The 18,812-nt window shown below is 38.9% G+C and overlaps 1 protein-coding gene across 1 annotated transcript; it reads right to left on the bottom strand.

Moving 5' to 3' along the window:
• memo1 (mediator of cell motility 1) lies at nucleotides 1-16,448 on the bottom strand. The gene is made up of 9 exons (XM_058384627.1): nucleotides 16,041-16,448; nucleotides 12,760-12,841; nucleotides 12,485-12,553; nucleotides 12,298-12,410; nucleotides 11,453-11,564; nucleotides 10,411-10,553; nucleotides 3,217-3,293; nucleotides 2,897-3,001; nucleotides 1-570 (listed from the first exon to the last, which is right to left on the bottom strand). Exons 1-9 carry the CDS (start codon nucleotides 16,099-16,101, stop codon nucleotides 439-441), a joined length of 894 nt encoding a protein of 297 aa, XP_058240610.1. The 5' UTR covers nucleotides 16,102-16,448; the 3' UTR covers nucleotides 1-438.
• Between the last annotated feature and the right edge of the window lie 2,364 nt (nucleotides 16,449-18,812).

The raw sequence follows: 18,812 nt of genomic DNA, 5'->3' as shown, positions 1-18,812 counted from the left end.
TCAATATGGATACATGGTTTACTTTATTTCAACTTTAATGGAACCAAATGTTCTTACAGATATTTAAGAACTTGACAGGTAAAGTCCTTGCAGATTCCATCAAGCTACAAAATCGACTGCTGGAAAGCTTGCAGGAAAAACTGAAAACCGAAAACCATCCACAGCAGCTCAGGCTGCAAATGTACTTCAAACTAGAGCATTAACCAAGTTGAATAGGAAATAAAAAAGGGAGGGGGGTGCAATAGTTGAAGATATTTAATTAGTACTTAATGCTTTATAGCTCATCTCAGCATATCTAATGTCCTTCCACCGGAAAAGGCAAAGAGAAAATAAGGAAAGATGGTGGAGAGGTTGAGGGAGATTGGGCTATTTAAAGTAGTTGGAGATGTTGCCGGGGTCTTCAAGAAGCCAGGGAAGTTGCTCCTGGGTGAATTCACCTCAATGAACTACAAGAGCTCCAGCAGCATAACTCACTGAGCTGTCTGACCAGTTTCGGCACTGGCTGGACTGGGCATAATTGAGGAAAGAAAAGTTCATGTCTAGACCACTCTTTTTCAGCTCTGCCACAGCCTAGAGAAAACACAAGAGTAATCAGTCAGTTTCATGAAACACAGTTTCATGAAATGTAGAAACCTTGTCATTTTGCAGTTTTTATTAATCAGGGCATAAACAATTATTGTGTGGTACTCAACAACTTCTATAAACAACCAAAAAAAAAAAGACCAGACTTCAATGTGGTATTTTTTTTATATAGTACACAGTATTTGTTCCCCCCCGAAAAAGTGTTACAAAAGAAATGCACAAAATTAAACACCAAGAACTGTGACCAACCCTAAAAAGGCAGAATCTTTACAGTTTGGTGTTCTGGAGCATTCAGGTTTGTCTGTATCATGGCAAGAAAAAAAGGACTTGAGCCATGGCCTCATTAATCAGGAACGTGTTAAAAGTCCATGTTTAAGAATCTAAACAAACTGCAAAAGTTCTGGAACAGTATCCTTTGGACAATACAATGAAATGCTATGGCAGGATCTAAAGAGAACCCTCATACATCAATAAACAGAAGGAATGTTATAAAGATGTGACTAAAACTCAAAGAAAATGTTTACTTCAAGTTATTGTTGCTAAAGGTGGTTCTAAATGTTACTGAATTAAAGGGTATGGTTTTCTCCCACCTGTGGTTATTTGTTGTTTTATTAGAAATTGGTGAGGACCATAAACAATTGAAAGTAGGTGCACTACAGTATATATACACGTCAAGGCTTCAGTTCATGTCCACATCAAACATCAGACAGGGGAAACGTGTGAATATTCACTCTGACTTTGGCCTAAATGGTCTGGCTTGAATATTTCAAAAACTGATGATCTGGGATTTTCACATCCAACAGCTTCTACAGTCAAATGGTGCAAAATAAATAAAATAAACAAAACAGAATGGTGTGGAAAACCCAGTTCAGTAGGTACAAAACACCATGCTATTAAGAGAAGTCAGTGGAAAGTAAACTGCAGACATTGAAGCAAGTAATAAAAAATTCTCTATAAAATTCACTCTCTCATTATTCCAGCATTTTCTAACTGACCTAAAACAGGAAAAGTTTAGTCTGATTTTAATATCAGACAGTGAGGGAAAAATTGTTGTGTCTTTTTATACAACATGTTTAAATTTCTGGTTTGAACTGTATACTACACACTAGGGATGCCACAATACTCAATATAATATTGAAGCTTTCGGTACGACCTCCACGGTTCAATACGCGTATGTGAACCGAGGTTTTTTTTTTTTTCCTTAAAATAATAATAACCATGCGTTTTATTACTCTCTGAACCGTCTGTTTGTGTTTGCCTGTACTGTAGGTTTACACGCTGAGACAGACACGCCTCCCCGCAAGTAAATATCCAATCAGTGAGCGCTAAAGTTAGAGGTGGTAACCATGCTTGCGATGCTGGTGTCAGATTTCAATCTAACCCTGGAGAGCGATGAAGTGAGACATGAGAAATACGAGGAAGCAGCTCTGTCTCTCAGATCTGTGGTGTGGGGACATTTTGGATTTGTTGTTGACTATGATGGCGATGAAACAAAAATGCTAAACAAAACATGACTGTGTTTAAGCACCTTTCCACACGAGTCACCTACTGACATGGAAATACTTCCAACATGACCACACACCTGCAGCTCCATCACCCAGAGTTATCACTGTGTGGAAGCAGGGTGGCAGAGCAGGTAACACAGGCATCCAAAAAGATACAGTCCCTAACTGATTCCTTCCGCCATTCAGACCCAACTGGTTCCGAGAGACACAAAAAATAATTATAACATCATAATTGCTAAAGATTTGCAGCCGTTTTCTGTGATCTGGGCTTTCAGCAACTTATAAAAAGTGCTCAGACCATGTTACACACTACCGACACGGCCTTTTTTCCTGACCTCTACGACAAGACACGCAAAAAAATCTAATAACAGATAGTTGGACCTCGCGGGTAACAGAGAATTATCTCACCCTTACTGTTCATTACATACCGGATTGGGAAAAAAGAGCGCTGTACTCCAAACCCCTCCTATCCCCTGTATAAAAGTCATACAAGCGCTAATTTTTATATCTCACTATTTTCAGTACACTATGAATGTGTACAAGTTGATTTTTGCATTTAAGTAAAATAAAGAGAATTGCAACTAAAACCAGTTTTTTTCTTCTTAACATACTTACTGTTCCTGTCACCTAAGCAAAGAATAATGGAAGAAAACCCTTTAATTTGCCAACCGAACCGAACACCGTGGTTAAAAACCGTGGTACGTATTGAACCGTGGGTTAACTGTATTGTTGCATCCCTACTACACACACACACAAAGAGAGAGAGATAGAGATTTACTCATATTTGTAAAAGAGGAAAAGTAACTTGCATTTAGTAGAACTCCAATGGGGTGGCGACCACAAATAGTATTGTGATATTTCCTCAAGTAGTTACTGAAGGAGACGGGGTCCAGCTGTTCTATAATTCCCATACCCTAAAGGGAATGAATATTAATATAACATCATGCGTTTTGATATCGATAAGTAAAACATTTTTTAGACATGCACTTATTCATAACAAAAAAAAAATCCAGTGGATTTTCACATTGATAAAAGTTTCTACTAATAAAAATGTTCCAAACTTCTACCTGTGTTTAAACTCCAAATAACTTAATGCAACACAGAAAACCACACAGATAAAAAGGTTTACCATTTTGTCCAGATGCTCAATGGATCTATAGATTTCACCCTGATTTTCATCATAGTATGTATAACGGAACCGTTGACCTGAAATAATGACAAACATTATTTATAGAAAAACTGAGAAGACTTAAATCTGTTCACACTTAATATAGGCTACCTCTGTTAGTTTGCAATTTACAATTTTTGTATAACAGCACAGTGTGGAATGTTATTCTCATGTTTACAATACCATAGAGGTCCCTATATATGAGTTATTGCTATAGACATAAGCTATTAGATTATATATCAGAACATAGAACATTAATATTATCCTATCATTCGTGTTAGACAGCCAGAACTACCAACGTTGCACAAAAATAACACATACCACCTGAGCAGATTAATGGTGCTGTGGTATAAGACACACACACACACTAGTGCAAGGAAAAACAATACCAGAGTCATGTGCATGCAGTGACAAAGAACACAATCTTCACAAGTGGTCACTTGTGTATAATAATTATATTTTGTATGGCCCACAGGCATCTCACAACAAGAAACACAGGGCCTGAAGTACAGCTGTAAGTGAGCTTACCAAAATCTGTGTTAACCGTGCACACTGAGGTGGGAATATAAAGTAGCTAGTAAATTTAGCCAGCTTAGATTATTTTGTGTAGTACAGTCTTTGAATACCTAAGATAACTTCCATCCATCATAGATGCACACATCTCCAGAGTAATTAGAAAGGCATCACTGCAAATTTTTCAAAACATTTTAACCATGGGATTGTGGTTAAAATAATCGCCATGTTGTTAAAGAAATGATCCACTTAATGAGGTAGGAGATTTAGCAATACCTGCTTAATTAATTCTAAGATAGTGCTTAGATTTTGCCTGAATCAGGTACAGTACAATGAAAAGCAAAAATTCAGTTCAGTCAACACAACAATTTGGAATGTCCTGAAAAAGAAAAACCACTGACATACTGAATAACACACTGAATCGCACAGCCAAGGAAAACGATAGCTGATAATAGAAAACTACAACAAAAAAAAAATAAAAATAAATAAAAAACCAACAGCCTCCAAGGGACAGAGGTGAAGGTACCACAATCAACTGTTCAAAGAAGACATGTAGAGGCCATAATACAAGCTACGAAACACATAGGAGGCAATGTCACAGCTTTAGCTTGTATGGCTGCTTCTGAAACATGTTAACTAATCTTTATTCATGATTCTCACTCAAGATGGCAATTCAGAAGTTTACAGGAACATTGATTGTGAAGAACTTTATTATTCAGCAGTATTCACAAGCATAGACTGGGATCTTTGGATACTGTCCTCTCCCCACTCTTGCATTTACTTGGGTTGATGACGTTTGGCCTCTTTATGGCTCTCCTTTTAAGTTAATCCTAGCATAGCTAGTCTGGTCAGAGTCCCTGCTAGCACTCTGCACACAGCCTTAAAAACCATAAAGATGGCACTGGACTGATCAGTTTTGCTACGACTACATTTGGTATGATAGCTTTCAGACTGCAATTGTCAATCCATCAGTGAACGGAAAATAACTTCATCAAAATAGACTTCATGTTAAAATGAGTATGAATTTCCTTACTACACAACTGCACTTTTAGAGCATGCAGTAAAACAGTTAGAGAAAGGAAATTGTTTATAACCACACCCTGCCCATTTCAGTATTATTTGTTGGCCAGAGCATGGTAAATAGGGTATGTTTTTGGCTCTCTATCCTGAGGGTACCCAAGTTGTTGTTGTTCTTTCGGCTGGGGTCGCCACCGCGGATCATTTGGTTACTAGTGCCACCCAGATGAGGATGAGTCTGGTTCCTCTCAAGGTTTCTTCCTAATGTCACCTCTGGTTTGGTGGATTTATATATTTCTGTAAAGCTGCTTTGTGACAATATCCATTGTTAAAATAAAAAATACACTTTAGAAAACTGAAAATAAATTTGAAACTGAACTGAACTCTACAAAGGATTTTATCAGGAGGAAAAAGTAGAAGCCAAATCAAATCAAATCAAAACCAAATCAAAGTCTCTAGTCTTTAACCCAATTGAGAATGCATTTTACCTCCTAAAGAGGAAAAGAAGGGAGAAAACACTAAATATGAACAACTGAAAGAAGGTACAGTAAAAACCTGGAAAAGCATTGAAATGAAGAACCCAACTTATTGTCGTCACTGTAGAGGACAATGACTAGCAGGTTTATTGCAGTTACTGCAAGTATTAAGGGATATACAACCAAATAACTGTTATTTACTTCAAGACTCCATCTTCTGATCTTAAAATCCCAATTCTTTTCTGGACTGCACAAACGAATTGAATTGTACATTTTTTCTTACATACAGGACAAGTATCAAGTTTGTCACAGAAACACTACATGCTACTTCTAAATGCTACAGCTTCACCCCATCCAGTGATCAAATGGCATGAAATGTACTGAATATTATCAGATCATGATGCCAAACACAGGAGTCAAATTCTTCTACCATACAGAAAAAACTGACATGGCCTATCTCCTTGTTAGAAAAATTGGTACCTAGAGTTTAAATTCCAATGGTACTTGGGTACCCTCAGGGGAAGCCTCCTGGTGGTCCAGCGGCAGGATCCCGCGTTCTCATTGCTGCGGCCCGGGTTCGATTCCCGGGCAGTGCGCTAACCCAGCCACTGAAGAGTTAACTCTCGGTGCCGGCCCCAAGCATGGATTCGATGGGAGGGTTGCGTCAGGAACGGTATCCAGCGTATAACCTGTGCCAAGTTGAACCGTGCAGACCAAATGACCCTTATGGCAACCCCAGAACAACAACAACTTGGGTACCCTCAGGATAGAGAGCCAAAAACATACCCTATTTACCATGATCTGGCCAACAAATAACACTGAAATGGGCAGGATGTGGCCACAAATGCCTAGCCAAAAGGTGGTGCTAAGCACTGCTGACAAGTGTCCTTAACTGGTGCTGCATTTACCATGCGACAGAATAACAGCAAAGTACTACTGTTAAAAGCCTTCATTCATGAAACAGTGATAAATGGATTTGTAATGGATGCATAAGACAGAAGTATTAAAAGCTTAAAATACTGAAGGCAGGCTATGTGTTCTATGAATGTATAATCAGATTTTATGATATTTTTAAATTTTCATGCAATGACGAAAACTGAATTGAATTTAGTTATAGTGAAGAAATAAATCAGGGAATTAAAAGAGTAGATTAAAAAAGTCGAATGCATTTTATGAGGAGGTTTTTTTTGGTTATAGAAAATCCTAAATACAGCTTTAAGCACACTAGATAATTCAGTCTCATAATATCTCACCCCTAGACACAACTTCAATCATTTGCAGCCTGTGGTGTAGTGGACAACAGTCTTTCACCTAGAGATCACTGCCATATTGTGGCAGAACTGTAAGTCCTACATTCTCACAACGGTATCATGTAATTTTGTCACCATTTTGTATTAAAAAAACCCTGAAAAACACTTGATTGGGGAGACACCAGCGATGAGGACTGACTGTTCAGCAAAAAGAACTGAAGGTAATGTGAAAAATATGAGTGAATGAATTTGATATACCTGAAGACTTGCATCTGCCATTTCTCAGCTCTGAGCTTGTTATTAGTAAGAGATGGATTTGAAGTGCAGATCAACAAGAAAATCAAACGTACTTCAACACCACACTCTCAGCGATCACTTGCGGAATTAGAAATTCAGCAGTTGCCTTGGTACGTATCCTGAATTATCACAAAGTGTGACATCATTAGAGCCAACTAGTATTCCTAGTTCCAGGTCAAGGGTACCTACATAAAGTTTACGCAGATCAACATTTTAATCAACAATTAAATCCCGTATAAATTGACAAACCACGTTTAGACCCTAGAGGAAAGAAACTGAACCAATCAGGGGAGAAACATATCAAGTGTAGATGTTTCCAGACAAGTGTATTACAATTAATCATATAACTTCCTAACATGCGTTCTGACATGCACAGGAATTCTGAGGCAGGACCTTCAAACACAAGAAGCACTTAACTGGTTTCAATAGGAATAATGACATAAAAAGGGAAGATAGAAGAGGAACTGTTCTTCAGGTGACCAAGATCAACACAAGATGGCGAGAACAATTCACTGACTAAATGAAGAGGGATAGCAAGGCTGCATACAAAAACCCCTTATTCCAACAATTTGAAAAGTCAGAGGCACAAAAACTAATGGAATATGACGGTCACATCCATGGCAAAATTTCTGAAAGGTCAGTGACTTCAATTACCAAGATAACAGTACATACCTAAATGTCTGACCTCAAAAGTATGGGGGTCCAGTAGCACTGTTATGGACCCAAACCATTCTAGCAAAATGCAGACTCAGAGACAATGCTGGATCTTAAAGTCCCATGAGACATTTCACTATAATCAGTCACATCTCCTTAATGTGTTATCTTAAAAAAAAGCATGTTATGCGGTTTAGTGCCAGGATATATACTACATACTATTGAATCAGGCACCTTTCTAGACTAAAAGACGACAAGCTGTGATTACAAGCAATCAGGAGGAATAACAGACGATAATCTGAGGAGATCTGTATTTGCACTGAACATTTAATATCAGCTACGTTGCTAACCATATGAGTAAATTAACTAAGAATTTAACGGGTTTAGCTTCCTTATTAGCTTACATGAAAAACTTACAGTGGTTATAACAAGGCTTTGTAGCTTGACATCAAAGTAGGTTGATAGGATACGCTCTTACTGAGGAGTTGGCTAAAGGGGACACTTTTGGCTTGCTAGCTTTGTTCCCCTTTGTTTACAGTGTTGTAATCACAAAACATCATGTCCTGAATATGCCTACAAAACAAAAAAAGATTCACAGAAGCATTAAGAAACTTGGGCTTGTATGGCTTATTTCTCTCTAGTATAAACACTCGCACCAGTCATTTGGATGTGAGATTAAAAGATAGATACGAGAGGACAGTTTCAGCTTTCATTTCCTGGTATTTACATCTTGATGTGTTAAACATACAAACTTTCATATCTGATCAAACATTTCTAGGCGGACAAAAGGGATAGATAATACTTGGAAGTAAAATAAAGTACATTTAATATTTGGTTGCTTATCCCTAGCTTGTCTCACTGACATCACCAAATTGTTGGTTTCTTTGCATGATGCTTTTCCAGGCTATTATCACAGCCTCTTTTGTTTCCGGGGTTTCTGCCTTCAGTCTCCACTTTACAATGTGAAATATTTGCACAGCTGGGTTACAGTCTGTTGACTGACTTTCCACTTTCCCCCTGATAAAGTCCTTGGTTGAGCTGCTAGTGCGTTTTGGATGTACATAATAAAGTTCAGTGCTCAAACTTTAATTAAATAATAAATCGTAGGTCCACATGATTAATGCGGATGCATTTCTCTGTGATTTGGCAAATCACTCCCAAATTCATTCTGCTGCTACTATTATGAGACACATCATCAATAAGGATTAGTGAGCCTGATCCATAAGCATCCATGCAAATCCAAACCATAACACTACCTCCATCATGTTTCACAGATGAGCTTAGATGTTTTGGATCATGCGCAGATTCTTACTCTTCTGCTATCGAAATCATCTTCAAATGCTAGACCTTCACCCCGTCCTGAGGAAGAAGGTGATGACATCACTGACTGTTGTTTTCATTCTCTCACAAGGTGTCATCATTATCTTGTTTTTCTTGCCCAAACTGATTGGTGTCTGTTGCGCAGTAGTGGTTTTTTATTTCTTTTTTAAGGACATTCCAAATTATTGTATTAGATATGCCCAATGTTTGTGCAATGACTCTTTGATTTTCCCTCTTTTCTCTGCTTAAACATGGCTTGCTTTACTGATAGCTCTCTGATCCTTCATGTTGGCTTATCCTTTTTAACAACAAATGCAGTCTTCATATGTGAAACTGAAGGGTAATACCAAAAGTAAAGGTTAAGAGCTATTTATCAATCCAACAGAACACACCTGGGTAAGAAGAATCAAATCACCAATATTCCAGTATTCTTATGTGGCTAAAATATCGGGTGGTCTGATACAAAAGGTGCTGTGTTTTATTTAAATACCAGGAAATAAATGAGTTAATAAAATAAAGATGTTCAACTTTTGATCCCAAACCCAAATGTCCTCAATCAACAGTAAAAACAAATTAATCAATCTCGCTGTTCTAATAGTTTTAGGCTACGTCTACACTAATCTGGATAAATCTGAAAACTGCGTTTTCGTCTAAAAACGCTGTGTCCACATTATTGTTTTCAATCTTGTTGGTAATCCACACTAAAACATCTAAAATGACGCTTCCACCCGCATCATTTCCACCTGCCGCAGTGGAGGAAAAGCACTGAGGTTTTTAAATAGACCGACAGTGATGTGGAGTTGCTGCTTCGAGTAACACAGGAGTATAAAGTTGGAAGAGCGAGTGAGAATGTATGCTGAATTGGTCACATGACTGTGTCACATGTATGTGTGCATACATAGAGTGGATAATATTTTATATATGTTTAATCTAATACTTAAATTAGATGGTGGTGGTTCAAGTGGTTAAGGCTCTGGGTCATTGACCGGAAGATCAGGGGTTCAAGCCCCAGCACCACCAAGTTGCCACTGTTGGGCCCTTGAGCAAGGTCCTTAACCCTCTCTGCTCCAGGGGCGCTGTATCATGGCTGACCCTGCGCTCTGACCCACAACCTCCAAGGATGGGATATGCGAAGAAAAGAATTTCACTGTGCTGTAATGTATATGTGACGAATAAAGGCAAATTATTATAATTATCTTTAAAAAATCTGTTGCTGAGATTACAACCAAGTAGCAGCTGCTCAGATCTTTTTACAACCAGGTTTCATGTCATCTCTTTTTGTTCACAATCACCAAAAGGGCCCATAAAAAACAACCAAAAAAGACTTCTGCTGAGAAAAAACAGTGAGAATTATAATGATATCTGGATCAGTCTGGGAATTAACAGACCCATTATGCATACCTAAATTTGAACCTAGGTCATGTAAGCTTTCTAACGTTTCAACTTGGTATTTAGTGAGTTCAGACATTATTCAAATTATAGTTGTATGTTTCAGTTTCTTAACAATTTTAGTATTCAATGTGCGGTTAGAACAAAACTCAGAAGGGTAGTATGTGTGTGTTAGAGAGAGAGAGAGAGAGAGAGAGAGAGAGAGAGACAGAGAGACGAAGAGAGAGAGAGAGACCCACCCCAGTGGCAAAAATCTGATGAAATTATAAATAGGTTGGATTCATCAGCAAGGTATTTGCTGAGCAGCTTGCCATACTCCTGCTCTTTAGATTCACTCAGAGCTCCCACCAGCACCGGAACAATGCTGAACTCATCTTTGCAGCTGTGATTTAGAAGGAAAACAACCATTACTGTTAATTATTACATGTCTAATTTATATTAAATATACACCATCCATTTTAATAGGAACTCCTGTACACCTGTTCATTTATGCAGTTATGCCAATCATGTGGCAGCAGCACAGTGTATAAAATCATGCAGACATCGGTCAGGATCTTCTGGTAATATTCACAGCAGATTGGGGAAAAATATATCTCTCTGACTGTGGTGTGGATGTTGGTACCAGATGGACTGATTTGAATATTTCAGAAACTGCCGATGCCTTGGCAATAGTCTCTAGAGTTTACACAGAACGGTGTGAAAAACAAAAGATGTGAGTGGAAAAGCCTTGTTGGAAAGAGAGGTCAGTGGAAAACTGCGAGATTGATTCAAGCTGCCAGAAAGCAAAAAGAACCATCATCACAAACTACTGTGGAAAGAAAAGTATCTTCAGCTGCATAGATGAGCAGGGATACAGTTGTTCCTGAAGCAGACAGTGAGTGTATAATCATGTGTATTGTTTCATTCATCTAGGTATAAGCAGTTTAACATTTTATAAGGTTCAGTCACTGTAATGGTGTGTTTCCATATAAATGTTTCTCGAGGTCCTATTTTAACATGGACCTGTCTCCAGTACAAAACAGGCTTCTCTATCTTCAGGAAACAGCATGGTAAAACAACCCCTCAGAACCAATAACCCCTCAAATGAGCAAGAACTAATAATGGATGCAGTATACCTGATATTTGAAATATGTTGCATGCATTGTACTTTTCAGGACAGGACTACATAAACAACTGTGTACTATACATTACTGCATTATTAAAAAAGATGTTGTGACCTTATTTATTGTACCCAATGAGCAGACAAGGGTAGTTCATGACTGCAAGCCATGTGTTGACTACCTTTCCATTGCTTTGGCAGTGTAAGGCAGGTGCATCTCAATGCTGTGCTCATCCTCATCTGTTTGCAAAGTCATCCTCTCAAACATTCCCGTTTTCCAGAGATCAGCGTACACTAAAAGGAGGCAAATTCAAATAGCGGTACAGGAATTGTGAGGCAGTTTTTTGAGACACACATCCATATTAGCAATGATTGTTATTCATGAAGGACAGGTTTGACAAGCAGAGTACTGATAGATAAGAAGAAAACTGCTAAATCTTTTCGAAACTCAACGGCTCTCGGATCCTAGTACACTTAAAGAAAAGCATTTACCCTATTGTCCAGAGATCATAAGTTTAAATCCCAGTGATGCTCAGGCCATCTGCGGTTGGGAGAAAGTAATGTGACCACCACCTGCAAAACTATGAACTTTTTGGGGGTTGTCTTGTAGTTGCCTCTTCAGTGAACCTGTTGTCACTTTGATTTGCACCAAAGCAGGTGAAACTGATTCACAGACACTTCTACGTCCTAGCTGGACAGACTGAATTTCCTTAACTGACCTGGTGTTATACTGTGATGTTCCCGTTATTGAACAGTGTAATTAATTACTTAATTTCAGTATATTTACTTTTTAACCATATGTTCAGCTAATTATCTAGCAGCAGTTAAACCTGCAAAATACACAATAACCAAGCAACTATTCATCACTTGACATTACACACAGAGGTTTTATAACTTTCTTGAAGGTTTTGTTGGATAAATCTTTCTCAGTTAAAAGAAGATTGGTCCAAAACAATAAGCTAATTTTTTTAAAATCAAATTAACCTTTATATAGAAAAAAGTTGATGAACTGCTATCAGAGCTTTACCCTTCTGGTCGATCCTCAGGTCATACAGTGGTGTTCTGTAGACCTCGGCAGGGGACAGAGCACATCGTGACAGGGGCACATGGTGGGAAGGTCCAAGAATAAATACCCTCCGGCTACCAAAGAAGAATGCTGTCAATAACATGCTTAACTTCAACTCAAATTCAGTGCTACATAATCATATACTCACGTAATAGAAGGGTCCACTTGCTTGTAGGCATGTGCTGCACAAGCACCACAGTAAGTATAACCAGCATGTCTGCAACAATACACAGTAGGTAATAAGAAATGGGGCTTAAGTTTCATCAGAAATATATATGTTCAACAGATTAATCATCTGTTCTTTTAATTGGCTTTCATGTTGGTTGCCATGTAAAGAGTTTAAGCAAAAGGAATGAAGAAAATACTAGAATTCAACATTTTATTTAAAAATGTCTTCCATTAATAAATTACACAATCACATACGGTGCTATAATGGCTCTAGCAGGTCCTAATTTAGATTGTGCTTGAGATAACCAGCCCTCCAACTGTGCGTTAAGCTGGGATCCTATAATAAAAGAGAAAGAAAGAAAATCACATTAGTACTTATTAAATAACAATGGTTTTACTAACAAGAGCAAATACTGAAAAAATTAAATACGAAATATTGTATTTAGCGCTCTACATACAATACTGAACTATGGCGCAAAATGTATTAGATCACCGGCAGTTTAGTAAGAAATACAGCATGGAAAATTGAAAGCCATTCAGAAACTGAATCTGAGACTACGTGTAGGAGGTGGGCTGAATTCAGTTGCAGTGTGAATGTGAACATAACGTACTCAGGTCCTTACTTGCTTGGGAAATAAATTGTGTGTGTGTTTTTAGCTGATGTTGACAGCATTAGTTTACACAACACACATGTACTATGAGTGGCAGGGAAGGGAAATGTGGGAAACGGCGGTGAGGTGCTTCATTTTAATTACGACACAGTGTGAAAACCACCTATGAATTCGTGAAAAACGTTTAATCGTTACATAAATATATCATTTGTGAAGACTGTCTTGTTTTTGTCTTATTGCTATTCTTTCTTTATGTACAAAATTATAGCACCTCATGTTTCTGATTACTCACCTTGCTTTGTGAACAAGTGGAGACCTCTTAAAACTACATCATCATACACATTCATACAGCATTTATAAGCCACTGTGTTACCAAGATGTCTGTTATTGCCCTTGCTGTTTTTTTAATATCGCAACTGTAGAATATTTTTCTTACAGAATGAGGTACCTAACTAAAGGAGAACTGCTGGAACATTCATAATGCATCTATACTATATAGGATGCAAAAACATTACTATATAAACAACACTACTCAATGATTATTAAAATAATGTGATTAATCTTTTGTTCTATTCTATTATACTCTATCTATTCACTTTGATTATTTTATGAAATACGAAAACGTTTGTCTTGCAACTAAGGACTATGTGCATTTTGGCCAATGTAGGTCTAGATAATATCATGATTGATAAATATGGCCATGTGCATGTGTGACAGAGCTAAAACAAACAAAAACACGGAAAAAGCAATACTGCTGAGCAGTTAATAAGCATGATTGAAACTGGTACGTTGTGCTCAGAACTGTTTCTCATATTTCACATAAACAAATGATTACAAATCACAATATGATACATGAAAACACAATGTTATGAAGCGAACAGAGTAGCATAATGTAGAGAATCCAAATACTTAGGAGTGCTGTTAACTAGCCCTCTGCCACTGAATTGCACACATTCATTTGACTGTTACTGAACATAAAGCCGATAACAGAAATCTAGCTAGGTAAATCTAGTGGACTAGTTATGGTTGTGTAGGTTTGTTGGATGACTTTCCACAATTTCCTGAGGGCTTTGTGTCTGATAACGATTATCTTGGGCTATTTGGCTTCAACACAGTTGATAGGAAAAGGATTGTTCTTATGCCTGCTCTACAGGCACTATCATAAAAATCCTGACAAAATCTGGAAGCGTGTACTTATATGTATGACTTCTTTCAGGTGCAGCGATGCACGTCATGTACAAGTCTGCTTATGATATGTGTGTATATGAAATTACACTGCCGCTGCTGAAACCTTGAGGAAAGCCCTTAACACTCAACAGCAGTTTTAGGAAATGAAAAGAGCTGATCTGGAGATAAGGGCACCTGCCAAATTTCTTGGGGTTATTTACACACACATTCTTACATGATAACGGTGTTCAAAATAAAGTACTGTGTGAATGTAGCTACGATATTTTCGTCTGATTTGTTTAAAAGCAGCACACTAGATATGGTTCATATATTTCTCCATGGTACGATTTCCATGTCCAGGGTACACACACGAACGGACCATTTTAAACAAAAAACGTGACACGAAGACATATAACTTTGTCATTCCGCACGCAACAACTTAGAACAACTTCTTCTTCTTGAGATTTGTTGGCGGTTGACAAACAACAAAATGGTGTCTTTCTGCCACCAACTGGTACATTTTTTAAAGCAGATAGTAAACTGGTGTTTGTGTTCTTAACTTTTACCAGGTGTTTGCATCTTGTGGCAAAGGACATGCTGGTGTAATATTCTATTTTTGGGAGCTCACCAGCATGTTCTTGCTGGTCAGTAACGTACCAAACATCTGATTTAGACTACAGAGCGACTGAGCTCATGATTATTGACTTTAAAATGTTTAAAAATGTCATTGCTCTCATTCAACCCTGTACAGCACCATAGAACACTGACATGTAAAAGAGGTTCGTAGGACACTTATGACAAGTAATGACACTTTACACTGGTGATTCAGTGATCCCAGTACATTAAACACACACAAAACCAAAAGAAGAAGACATTTTAGTATCTTAATAGATGAACAGATCAGCTACAGTGACGTCACAGGGTCCCAGGCTTTGCTAGCTAGGATCATGTATGTAGATGAAGGCCGGACAGTGAGACCAGCTCTGATTTGCCAGGGCCAGCAAGCTGACACACTTTAAGCCAGCTTGATAATTTGCTGACTAAGAAAGATGCCAATTTGGTAACAGCATATCTAGCCAAGAGCCCAAATTCAGAGGTTAGACGAACGATCTTTGCCGTGTTGACACACTTAAAAAATATTGTTTTTACGATACGGTCCACCATGTAAACATATTTATTATGACATTGTGGCATAAATCGAGAAACTACACAAGCATGCTCGGGTTTTATTTTCCTGTTTTGTAGAATAGCTAGTTAGCTAGAACAAATAGCTATCATCATCATGCTACGTTGGATACTGATATGAATAATGTAAATGTAAGAGATGATCGCACCATCAAAGACACCCGGTGATGTTTGTTTCTTATCGGACACGGCTTTATAAACTAGATTCCCCTGTAAGGTATTACATTAGAGTTGTTACTCAAGCCGTCAACACATTTTTAGCTTACCGGTTAGCCAGCGCCTTTGTTCCTAAACTCACTCAGCAATAGAGAGCCGTAACTAAGGTGAGTTATACAAATCACTCCATGTGACCTGATCATCTGGCACTAGGCCCTAAAAGTTAACAGTGTTGGGTGTTAATAGTGCTTGTCAAGCAAGGAATAACAGCGGAGAGTGAAAGATAAGGCCTTGTTATGTAGACCTGAGGTATTTAAAAATTCACAGCTGATCACACTGAGCCCCCGCCCGTTCAGCGCCAGCTAGCTAACGTTAGCTAGCTTGCAGGATCTCGGGCCCCCTTTCCCCTGGCTCTACCTGAGGCGGTGTACCAGCTGCCGGCGTGGCTCGCTTCTCTGCACACCATTCGGTTCGACATCTTGGTACCCGAGCCGCCTATCTTGGTCAGATAAAAAAAAATGTCTGACTGGTCAGTGGGGTAGAAAGTCAATAACACTCAGGGAACAATAGCCAAGCCGCTAGCTAGCAACAGAATGAACAAAGTAGTTTGGGAAAAGCCGCACGCTGAGTAATGTCATAAAATAGAACAAATACTTATAACCTATACGTGGAAAAAAAATCAACGTTCGTATATAAAAAACCGAAAGAAAGGTCACTTTGATATAATTGATGGCTTTGTAGAACAAAGCACCGAATATAGTTCATCCACTCGCAAGCAAGTAACAGCGGTATCCGGCTCGGCTGCTTAGCAAACACTCTACTGAGGTTCTGTCAGAAAGACGGAGGATCTTATTGGTCCATGAAGTTAAAGCCATACTGACTTATGATTGGTCGAGGAAGGCAAAAGGGTGTGGCGAAGTGTCTTTGAACAGCCAATCAGCAGTTTTGTGAGACACCGTAGGTCCGAAATGGAAGTCCAAATATACTAAATAATCTATTAAAGTGCAAATTTATTACACTGATCCTTTTAATGAATCCATTTCTTTGTTCAAACACATTTCTGGAAAGTCAGCTTCTGTTATAAGGAAATAGGATTAACCAATCGTGATGATACATTTAAAAAAATTAATACAATTAATTTCTGGTTATAGCAGTTTTTAGATACTAGTAAGACTTACATCCAGTGCAGTACGCATGCGTGAATTTAAAGAGACATTTTGTGTGTGTACATCCTGCAGTATACACAAGTGAGGAGAGTGTACAGAGGAGATGGAAGGAGAACTTTGAAGAGCTGATGAATGAGGAAAATGAGAGGGGGAAAAAAGAGTAGGAGGGGTGAACTCTGTGGAACAGAAAGTAGATAAGATTAGAAAGGATGAAGTCATTTTGATGAAGGATGAAGGGTTTTAGAGAGTGAGAAAATGCCTGAGGAATGGAGAAGAAGTGTATTAGCGCCGATCTTTAAGAATAAGGGTGACGTGCAGAGTTGCAGCAACTATAGGGGGATAAAGTTGATGAGCCATACAATGAAGCTATGGGAAAGTGTAGTGGAAGCTAGGTTAAGGAAGGTAGTCGAAATTTGTGAGCAGCAGTATGGCTTCATGCCCAGAAAGAGCACAACAGATGCAATTTTTGCTCTTGAGAATTTTGATGGAGAAGTATAGGGATGGTCAGAGAGAGTTGCACTGTGTGCTTGTAGACTTGGAGAAAGTGTATGACAGGGTGCCAAGAGAAGAGCTGTGGTACTGTATGAGGAAGTCAGGAGTAGCAGAGAAGTATGTCAAAGTGGAGGTGGGACTCCATCAGGGATCGGCTCTGAGCCCCTTCCTGTTTGCTATGTTGATGGACCAGTTGTCAGAGGAGGTCAGGCAGGAGTCCTCCTTGGACAATGATGTTTGCAGATGACATTGTGATCTGTAGTGAGAGCAGGGACAGGTGGAGGAAAACCTGGAGAGGTGAAGGTTTGCGCTGGAGAGAAGAGGAATGAAAGTCAGTCGTAGTGAGACTGAGTACATGTGTGTGAATGAAAGGGAGGGAACAGTAAGATTACAGGGTGAAGAGGTGAAGAAGGTACAGGAGTTTAAGTACTTGGGGTCAACAGTCCAGAGTAATGGAGAGTGTGGGAAAGAGGTAAAGAAGCGAGTGCAGGCAGGTTGGAATGGGCGGAGAAAGATGTTGGGAGTTCTTTGTGATAGCAAAATTATCAGCAAGAATCAAGGGGAAGGACAGTGGTGAGTCCGGTCATGGTGTATGGTTTAGAGACAGCGTCACTGAGGAAGAGACAGGAGTCAGAGCTGGAGGTAGCAGAGCTGAAGATGTTGAGGTTCTCTTTGGGAGTGACAAGGTTGGACAGGATTAGGAATGAGTACATCAGATGGACAGCTAATGTTGGATGTTTGGGGGACAAAGTTAGAGAGGCCAGATTAAGATGGTTTGGACATGTTCAGAGGAGGGACAGTGAATATATTGGTAGGAGAATGTTGGGACATGGAGCTGCCAGGCAGGAGGCAAAGAGGAAGGCCGAAGAGGAGGTATATGGATGTAATAAATGAAGATATGAAGCTAGTGGGTGCAAGTGTTGAGGATGCAGAAGATAGGGATAGGTGGAGAGAGATGATCCGCTGTGGAGACACCTGAAGGGAAAAGACAAAAGAAGAAGAAGACATCCTACAGTATACAGTTTGAGTTGCTTTGTTGCACATCTATGGTGAATTCAAGATGTGTGAAAATATTTAGTTAACACAGGACAAATAAAACAAGGCTACAGACCAGATTTGGCCTTCAGGCCTTGCAACTGACATACAGGGGTTGGATAATAAAACTGAAACACCTGGATATAGACCACATTAATTCATTAGTATGGTGTAGGGTCTCCTTTTTGTTGGCCGAAACAGCATCAGTTTGTTTTGGGAATGACAGAGACAAGTTCTACACAGTGGCCAAAAGGGATTCTGAGCCATTCCTCTTAGACAGCAGTGGCCAGGTCACTACATGATGCAGGTGGAGGAAAACGTTTACTCACACACTTCTCCAAAACACTCCAAAGTGGCTCGATGTATTCCGATCTGGTGACTGTGCAGTTCATAGGAGATGTTCAACTTCACATCCATGTTCATCAAACCCACTCTGTCACAATTTCTGCTTTGTCACAATTTCTGCAATTTCTGAAACTAGTGTTTGGCATTGGCA

This window comes from Hemibagrus wyckioides, linkage group LG29 (genome assembly GCF_019097595.1).
Source record: "Hemibagrus wyckioides isolate EC202008001 linkage group LG29, SWU_Hwy_1.0, whole genome shotgun sequence".
NCBI lineage: Eukaryota > Metazoa > Chordata > Actinopteri > Siluriformes > Bagridae > Hemibagrus > Hemibagrus wyckioides.
This window is presented reverse-complemented; position numbering and strand designations above follow the sequence as displayed.